The sequence below is a fragment of the Miniopterus natalensis genome, chromosome 13 (assembly GCF_054644295.1).
Source record: "Miniopterus natalensis isolate mMinNat1 chromosome 13, mMinNat1.hap1, whole genome shotgun sequence".
Lineage (NCBI taxonomy): Eukaryota > Metazoa > Chordata > Mammalia > Chiroptera > Miniopteridae > Miniopterus > Miniopterus natalensis.
The window spans coordinates 60,630,440-60,639,685 of NC_142093.1; the positions used below are offsets into that span (position 1 = coordinate 60,630,440).

The following is a 9,246-nucleotide window of genomic DNA, read 5'->3' on the forward strand; positions in this document are numbered from 1 at the left end:
CATCTTACCCCTCATCCTGGGTATGTGTGTGTGTGTGTCGGGGGTGGTAAGTGGTGCTCATCCTGGGCAGGAGCAGGTTGTTAGGTGTCAGAAGCCTCGAGGGACTGTCATGTTCATGTCCCAGGTCATGGCTGACAGGAAGAGAAGCTGAGGGCTGGGGACCAAGCTCCTTTACCTACTTGTTACTCAGGAGTCCTCCAGGGGTCATCCTGTTCCCTCCCTGCCTGGAGGTCTCTGCAGATGCCCCTCTGTGCCTGATCTGGGGAGTAGCATTTGTGGTCCATCTCCCCCACTGACAGTGCCCAGGGAGGCCTCTGACGCTCCTGGCCCAGGACTGGGCCCTGTCTTTGCAGAGCTCCAAGGAGGGTGTCACAGAGGAGCTGGCTGACGGGTTCACTTATGCCATCAACCGGTACCAGGTGCAAGGGCACCAGGCCAGGAAAAGCGTCCAGTTCCAGTGCCAGTGCCGGTCTGAGGTGAGAGGTGGCCCACACCCAGGGCCCCCAGGTGCCTGGGGTGGGACCAGAACCCAGGCTCAAATCAGGGGCCTCAGTATTTTCAAAGACCCACTCCCAAAGACATCTGTACCTCCAGCCCTCCCGACCAGGTCCCTGGTAGGGTAGAAATCCAGTCTTGATGTATCTGCTGGAATAGTGTAGAAAATATTCTTGCTGTCCTTGCATTTTGCTCCTTTCATTGTTTAACTCTCTGCCCCAGGGATCCTGAGGAGCAGTCAGCTCGACTGTCCTTGGAGACCTTCTCCGAGACGCACACATCATCACACTTGACTGGGTGGTTTTAAATAAATGGGAAGGGATGAAGGTACTGGATACATTTCTTTGCCACTTGTCCTCTCAGAGAGCATGGCCAACCAGTGTAGGAGTCAGGTCAGGAGCTGTGGCCTCACTCACCGCCCTCTATTCCCATAAAGGAGCAAGTTTTATTCAGTGACCCAGCCTTTCACTGTGGTTGGACTGTGACATGGTTCAGTTGTGCTGCTAGCTCAGCAGGGCTGCTGGGGACATCCTCACTGTGTGCTAATTGACAGCATGCTAGTTTGCTAGGCCCCTCATAAGATAAAACCGCAGGCGGGGTGGAGGGTTCCTGATGCCTCCTGGCTCAGTACCCTGCTTGGTCTTTGCAGAGCTCCCAGGAGGACATCATTGAGGTGCTGGTCCAAGGGCCCCACTACGCCACCTACCGGGTCAGGATGCAGGTGCACCTGGCTGAAAACCCCATCCAGCGCTGGTCTGAGGTGAGAGCTGGCCCAGGGTGGTCTCCTTACCCAGGACCCCAAAATGACTGGGGAGGGCCAAGAACCCAGACTCATATCTAGGGACTCCCCCAGGTCTCTCCCAGGGCTTTCCCACTCCAGTGTCCACAGTCCCATGACAAAGGAATCCCACCAGCTACCCAGGAGACTAAAAAATCACTCCTCACATACTTGTAGAAATATTAAGAGAGAAAATCTGTCGTTTCACTTGCCAGGAGGCCACGAGCACATTTACATTTGCTGTTTTCTTGTTTGAACTCCCTGCCTGGGTATCCTGGGGAGCAGTCAGCTCCACTGTTCTTGGAGACCTTCTCTGAGCCTCACACATCATCACACTTGACTGGGTGGTTTGTCAAAAAGATGGGAGGATCAAAGTATTGGATACCTTTCTCTGCAACTTGTCATCTCCCAGAGCTCAGCAAAGCTTTGTAGGCCAGCTGGTCTGGAGCGTGGCCTCACTCATCTCCCCATCACCCCGTAAAGGACGTAGTTTTCCTCTGACCCAGCCTTTCGGGGCTGTTGACTGTGACATGGTTCAACGGTGCTGCTAGTTCAGCAGGGCTGAGGGGAGCATCCTCACTGTGTCCTAATGGACTGTATCAGGTTGCCAGGGCTGCCCTGAGATAGAGCCACAGAGGGGGTGGAGGGTTCCTGATGCCTCCTGGCCCGGTGCTGGGCGCTGTCTCTGTAGGGCTCCAACAAGGACATTGTCCAAGAGCTGGTCAGTGGGTTCAACTACTCCACCTCCCTAGACCAGGGGAAGGTGCATCAGGCCACAGACACCATCCAGTGCCGGACTGAGGTGAGAGCTGGCCTCCAGGGTCTCGGTACCCACAACCCCGAGATGACCTGGCAGTGCCCAGAACCCAGACTCAAATCTGGGGGCTCCCCGGGGCCCTCCAAGGGCTCTCCCTAGAGTGTCCACAGTCCCATGCAAAGGAATCCGGACCTCCACTCCTCCCTCCAGCTACGCGGGAGGCTAGAAAGACACTCCTCACGCATTTGTAGGAATATTAGAGAAAACAGTATATTGTTTCACTTCACAGTAGACCATGAGCGCATTTGCATTTTGCTGACTGTGTTGTATAAACTACCCGCCCCAATATTCCTTGGAGCAGTCAGCTCCACTGTCCTTGCTGACCTTGTCCAGTCACAGAGGTCATTTGTCACAGCGATGCAGCCTTTCAGTGCTGTGGACATCGCCCTAATTCAGTTCAGCTGCCAGGTCGGCAGTGCTGCCGGGAACACTTCAGTGTGTCCCTGTGGACTGTGCTAGGTGCTCGGGCTGCCAGGACACAGGACCACACTGGGTGGTGTGAACAGACATTCATTTTCTCACAATTGTAGAGGCTAGAAGTTAGGGCTGAGGACATCAGCAGGGCTGTTTCTCCTGAGGGGTCTCTCCCCAGCTTGTAACTGGCCGTCTTCTCTCTCTGTCACATGGACTCCCCTCTGTGCTTCCATGTGTCCCCCCCTCCTCTTCTAAGGACACTGGTCATATTGGATTAAGACCCACACCACTGAACCTACTTAACCTTAACTATGTGCTCACATACAGGCACATTCTGAAGTTCCAAGGGTTCCAAAGTCATGGAATTTGGGGGACACAATTCAGGCCACAATGTGTAGTATCTCCCGCTGGAGACAGACCCCCCTGCTGGTGGAAGGACATGGACATATAAATTTTTTTTGTTAATCGTCACCGAATATATTTATTTCATTGATTTTTAGAGTGGAAGGGAGGGAGCGAGAGAGAGAGGGAGAAACATCAATGTGAGAGAGACACATCGATTGGTTGCCTCCCACACATGCCCTGACCAGGGCCAGGGATCGAACTTGTAACCTAGATACGTGCCCTTTATTGGGATTTGAACCCACAACCCTTTGGCTGGAGCTCCAACCACTGAGCGCACCAGCCAGGGCTCACATGTAAAATGTTAAGATCTGCAGCCAGATTCCAAATGAAAAAGGCTGTAGCCGTGAGATTGACAACAGCAGTCTCTGATGGTGGCCGCCGCCTTGCTCCCGGCCTAGCCTGGGGGTTTCTCACTCACGGAAGGTTTTACCTATCCGATGTCAAGTTGTCCAAGCCCATCGCAGTGTTCCCCATTGGCAGTTGCCTCCCGGGGACTTTGGCTCACCTGGCAGCTTTGCGCAGGCCGCCTGGGTTTGCTCCGTCCTGAGTCACCCGCTCAGATTCCTGCCTGGTGATCCGCTTCCTCCAGTCTGGGGTCTCCAGGCATTTGCCCCTTTGCAGAATCTGGGGGCTCCATAGTGAGGGTCTCACAACGCCCTTTAGTGTAAAAGGAACAAACATAAGTGTCTTTTTTGAGGTCAGTGCTTTTCATAGGCTATGTCTACCCTGTACACTGTCCAAAACTGGGGAGGGACAAGGTTCCCAGACCCTTTCCATCCATGTCAGGAGCAGGGAAGTGCCAGGTAGCTGAGAGGGAAAGTCATGCAGCCCTAGCTCTGGACAGTTCTCAGTTCTCACCTGCATGACCTTGAGCAGACATTTGACATCCCTAAGCCTCTGTGTTCTCATCTCTATAATGGGGATGTTTCTTGAGGACTCACGGGGACAATGCTCTCTTCATATGGACTATTAATACAAGGAAGTCTGATGCTCCTCAGCTAAAAAAAGAAAACATGCCCAGAATGTTAACAATTGTATGAACATCCCCCCTCCACCCACCAAACTTAAATGATAATTTTATTTTTTTTCCAAAAATTTTTATTTTTTGATTTGAGAGAGAGAGAAAAACTGATTTGTTGTTCCACTTATTTATGCATTTGTTGGTTGATTCTTGTATGTGCCCTGACTGGAGATTGAACCTGCAACCTTGGCATATTGGGACAATGCTCTAACCAACTGAGCTGCCAGGCCAGGGCTTTAAATGGTACTTTGAAAACCTAGAACCCCATTCAGCCTGGGCACTGCTGTCCCTCCCCTTGCACACACCCCTGAGGGGCAGGGACTTCCTGGGTGGGCTCCAGAATCCTCCTGGGATTCACGGTGGTGCCACTGACTGAATGTCCCTTCTTGTCCCACCCAGTATGTGGCTGAGTTAACTTTTAACCTACGTGAGGCCTGCAGGATGCGGGCCCTCCAGGAAGGCTGCCTGGAGAAGGTGGCGGCGTCCATGGTACCAGCTTTCCCCGCTGGAAACATCCCCCACATCTGCAGCTTCATGCCCATGCACCCGGCCTTCTCCAGAGCCCAGCAGGTCCTGGATGAGCTGTTTACTAGGTGAGCACACGCCCCCTCTTGTGCACACTGGTGACTCAAAGACCACTTGAGTGCTGTCCAACACAATCACAGCGTTACTTGATTGTCAATTGTTTCAGGAGGACTTTGAATCCCCTGGCAGCTTTTCACCGGCCACATGGGTTGGCTCCTTCCCGAGTCATCTTCTCAGATTCCTGCCTGGTGATAGCCTTTCTCCACTGTTAGCTGTGTATCCTGAAAATATCACCACATCTGTCTAAGCCTCAGTTTGTTCCTCTGACAAGTGGGGTGGTAGAGGAGAAATCTCATAGGGTTCTTGTAGGGACTACCGTGAGGACAAGCCATGGCTGGCCTTACCTGCTGCCTGGCTCTGCAGAAAGGGCTGCTGGACATGCTGCGATTGTTTGTGTCAATTATTTCTCTCTGTCCCATGAATAGTCCCCTGACTCTCCCATCAGCAGCCTGTGGCATCTGAGTTTGGAAAAGCACAGGGAAAACAGCCTGTCAAGCAGTTTGAGATTTCACCTAGCTGGTCCCAGTCCTGGTCCTTGGTGTAACCAGATTAGGGACCTCTGGGGATAGATAGCAGTGGGGCCCAGGCCCAGTCAGGTATCTGGGATGGTTCTGGTTGGAGTTCATTTACAATCCCTGGGCCTCAGTTCTAGTCAGGGAGTCAGACAGTCACATTGCATATCATTCGCAGGTCCTGTCCACCATCCATCAGGTCTGATGCCATCCAAGTTTTCTCCACATCTGGAGGCATGCCTCCTTATATCGACCAGGAGAACACACCGCAGAACCAAATCAAAAAGTGAGTGGCCTTTGCATCCAGAGAGAGAGCCTCCTGTGTCAGCAGAGTGGGCACTGTGGGTTGGGAGAGCCTGGCAGAGCCTTGATCTTACACATGTGCTAATTCCCAAGAGAGGCCTGAGCTCTGGTGGCTTCTCTGCAGGAGGAGAGGAGTCAAAGAGGACTGTGGATGGGGTCCCTGCCCTCGCAAAACCAAAGGGGAGGCTGGGTTGACTTGTCCGCTAGAATCCCAACCCCACTGCACTCCCACTGTGCTGTTCCTGCCCCGCTCCACAGTCATCTCTCCTGACCACCATCACCAGGGTCAAAACAAAAGCTGTGCTTGCTCCCAGCCTGGCCAAGGGATATCTCACTCATTTACATTTATACCAATCCGAGGTCAAGCTGTCCAAAGGCAATCACAGAGTTCCCTCATTGGCAATTGCCTCCTGGGGACTTTGACTCACCTGGCAGCTTTCCACAGGCCACATGGATTGGCTCTGTTCCAAGTCATCTGCTCAGTTTCCTGCCTGGTGATAGCCTTTCTCCAGTCCGGGGTCTCCAGGCGTTTGCCCCTTTGTGGAATCTGGGGTCTCCATAGTGAGGGTTTCACAATACCCTTTAATGTAAAAGGAAGAAACATAAGTGTCATTTTGGAAGTCAGTGGTTTACATAGACTGTGTCAATCCTGTACACTGTCCCCAAACTGGGGAGGGACAAGGTCCCAAACCCAACACAGTCCCGTCCCGCTCTGCCTGCCCCCTCCACATGCATCTCTCCTGACGGCCATGGCCAGGCTCAGAACAGGACTGTGGTGCGCAGGCTGCTCACATGCCAGTCTCAGTCCTCAGCCAGATGCCCAGGGGCACGGAGGGCTGGGCTGGGCAGTGTACAGGGTCTTCAGCAGAGATGTCAGTGGGAGGGAGAGACTCACACAAACTCCGTGTTAAACCTGCTGGATCATCACGCCTGCTACTCCCAGGATAGCCACACAGGGGTCGGGGGTGTCATGGGCTGGCCCCTGGATGGGAAGGGGCATGCACAGTGACTCAGTCACAAAAAAGGGTGCCATGGGAAGGCAGTGAGCAAGGAAAGACCAGGACTCTAACTCTACTGCCCACCTGACTCTCCCCAGGGCCATCACTTCCATGATGGGAACCTGCCCAGACCAGGTGCAGGGCTTCGGCCAGGCCCTCAGCTGCCCCTGGTTGGAGCTGAAGCAGGCCCTGGTGCAGGTCCGCCTCTCTGCCTCACAAGAGGTGGGCCACACTCACCTCCTTTGGGTAGAGCTGGAGCGTCTAGAGCCCACTGAGGCAATGCCACAAGGTGAGGGGACCCCAGTCTGGGATAATAACCTGGGAGAGGAGGCTCATGGGCCGGAGTTCCCTTAAAGGCAGTGGCATTTCTCCTGTCTCTGGGAAGGCACAGCAAAGGGAGGCATGTGGTTGAATCTGTCTCTTTCTCCTGCTCCAGATCCACCTGCAGAGCTTCAGGGCACTCTGGAGCCAGAAGAAAGACCTGCTTGTGTGCCAGCGAGAGGCCTCGCCCTGGCCTGGCCTTGCCTGAAGCACTACCTGATGCCACTCTGGAGGTGGCTGCATTCTGCCCTCCAAGCCTCCTCTCTTGCTGTCCTAAGAGTTCTAGGCAATTACCCTAAATAAATAAGAGGAATACACCCCAGCAATATATTTATAATAGCAAAGTATGATAATCTCTGTTTATATAAACTATAATTCATTAAGTACTCTGGAACAAATAGAAATAAAGTTGTGCATTAAAAATATGTGTAGCCCTAGCCAGTTTGGCTCAGTGGTGAGAGTGTCAGCCTGAAGACTGACGGGTCCCAGGCTCGATTCTGGCCAAGGGCATGTACCTCGGTCGCAGGCTTGGCCCCAGTTGGGGTGCTTGCTGGAGGCAACCAATAGGTTTGTCTCTCTCACATCGATGTTTCTCTCTCTCTCCCTCTCTCTCTCTCTCTCTCCACTCTCTCTGAAAAGCAATGGAAAAATATCCTCAGGTAAGGATTTAAAAAAATTATAATAAAAATATATGTAGACAATACTTACTCATGTACAAATACAAAATATAATTTAATACATATATACGGTAGATGTGGAAGGATGCTCACTATACAATACATTTTAAAATAACTTCTAAAACATTTAACATTTCTGGTAATTAAATATCAAGTGATAAAATGGAGAAATAAAATTTGGAAATGGGTACGCCAGCATGTTAGTGTTAGCAAACTCCAGCAGTGGGCCCCCTAGAAGGGACGGCTGCTTCTCTTTTTACTTAGTCTAGGTTCTGGGTTTTGTAGAACGATCATATATTCATCACAAGACATTCTAAAAACTAAATACTTTTATATATTACACTTTGAGTCTTTCAAGTTCAATATTCTCGCCATTATTAATGTCTTTCTAAACTTTCCCAAGCACCATTTTATGTCTTGAAATGGTCTCACTAAAAGCAAAAATTACTTGATGGGCTACATTCTGCTTCCCTCAATGTTTAGTTTGTTATTTGAGCAGCGATAACCACTGGAGTAGCTATTAACAATATTTAAAGTTACCAGAGATAGAAAGAGCATTGCTTTGGTTGCAACTAAAATAATTCCAAAGACTCCCTCCACTAAACAGTTATTCACCCTTTTCCTTCCTCAGTGAGCCCAATTTTAACAGATGGTTTAATTCAGCTCAGGAACAGATGATGGTTCCACTGGCCCAGGTGGGGCGGAAACGAGGTCACATTCCCAGACCTATGGGAAGGGCCCTCATTCACTGGCACAACTGGAGCCATCTATAATTAAAATTAAAGCCAGCATGTCAAAAAATTTGAAGCAGAAATATATATATTGGAATGCGACCTGCAGGTGAGTACTTCCAAAGAAGGCTGCTTGAGAGGGATCTTGCAAAGGTGTGGCCGAGTCACCCAGAGGGGCCACTCTCCTGTTACACTCTGGCTCTGGGGGGAGACACTTCCTTCCCTTCATGGCACATTTGTGTAGAATGAAAACCAGCTGGTCTATAAACCAAGCCAACACTCCCCAGGTATCCAGAGAAAGAAACCTAAAGCTCTAAGTGACTTTTAAATTTTACTTAAAGTAAATTTAATTTTGAAAGCTATATGTGGATAACGGTGACCATAGTGGACAGAGTGACTCAAGGCACTAGCAAAGAGATTTGGAACAGTCGTCCCTGAATTTCAGGAACCTTCCCTCCACAAGTCCATACGGGAGAAACGGCAGGGCCATCAGTGCTCACAGCAGGCACGGGAAGGTCACGGTCAGCGTCCCGACGGCCACTCCCCTCACCGCCCCTCGTGGGCCGAGCAGCCGCCTGCAGCGGCGATTTGATGCCAGACTGCCCATGTCCCTCGCAGTTGGGACAGTTCTGGCCACGGGCTCATGAAAGAGTCTCATAGATGATTTCTGAGGTAATATTTTTCTTCCTGATGAAAAGCACAATAGTGAAGACTTTTTTCCTTTTGAAAAAAAACCACACGAGTTTTTGTTGATTTCAGAGAGAGGAAGGGAGAGAGAGAGAAAATCAGTGATGAGAGTCATTGACCGGCTGCCTCCTGCCCGCCCCTGACCGGGGACTGAGCCTGCAGCCCGGGCATGTGCCCTGGCCGGGAACCGAACATCAACCACTTGGTTCATAGGTCAATGTTCAACCGCTGAGCCTCACTGGCCCGGTTCTTCTCTTTTTGATGCTGGGAGCTGTTGCCACCTCTTGTTGCTCGCAGCCATCTTGTGACCTTGAGGGAAGAGTGAAAAGAGAGAGGCCGACCCTGACATCACTGAGCAGCTGATCGACCCTGCATCCGCCTACCTGCGGATCTGTTCTTTTGGGAGAAAAACAAATCCCTATTGTTAAAGCCCCTTTAGTCAGTATTGTGTTGCTTGCAATCCTCAGCTTCACACTGAGTGAGATCCTTAGAACTCCTGAGG

The 9,246-nt window shown here is 51.3% G+C and overlaps 1 protein-coding gene across 1 annotated transcript in view; it reads left to right on the plus strand.

Annotated features, from left to right (window-relative positions):
- The window catches only part of LOC148091727 (protein Daple-like), a 78,422-nt gene extending 71,565 nt beyond the window's left edge, over positions 1-6,857 (plus strand). The window contains 7 exon segments of the mRNA XM_087823785.1: positions 354-476; positions 1,145-1,255; positions 1,965-2,075; positions 4,330-4,523; positions 5,227-5,313; positions 6,427-6,550; positions 6,765-6,857. Of these exon segments, the coding sequence (XP_087679911.1) occupies positions 354-476; positions 1,145-1,255; positions 1,965-2,075; positions 4,330-4,523; positions 5,227-5,313; positions 6,427-6,550; positions 6,765-6,857 (843 nt within the window).
- Positions 6,858-9,246: the final 2,389 nt, after the last annotated feature.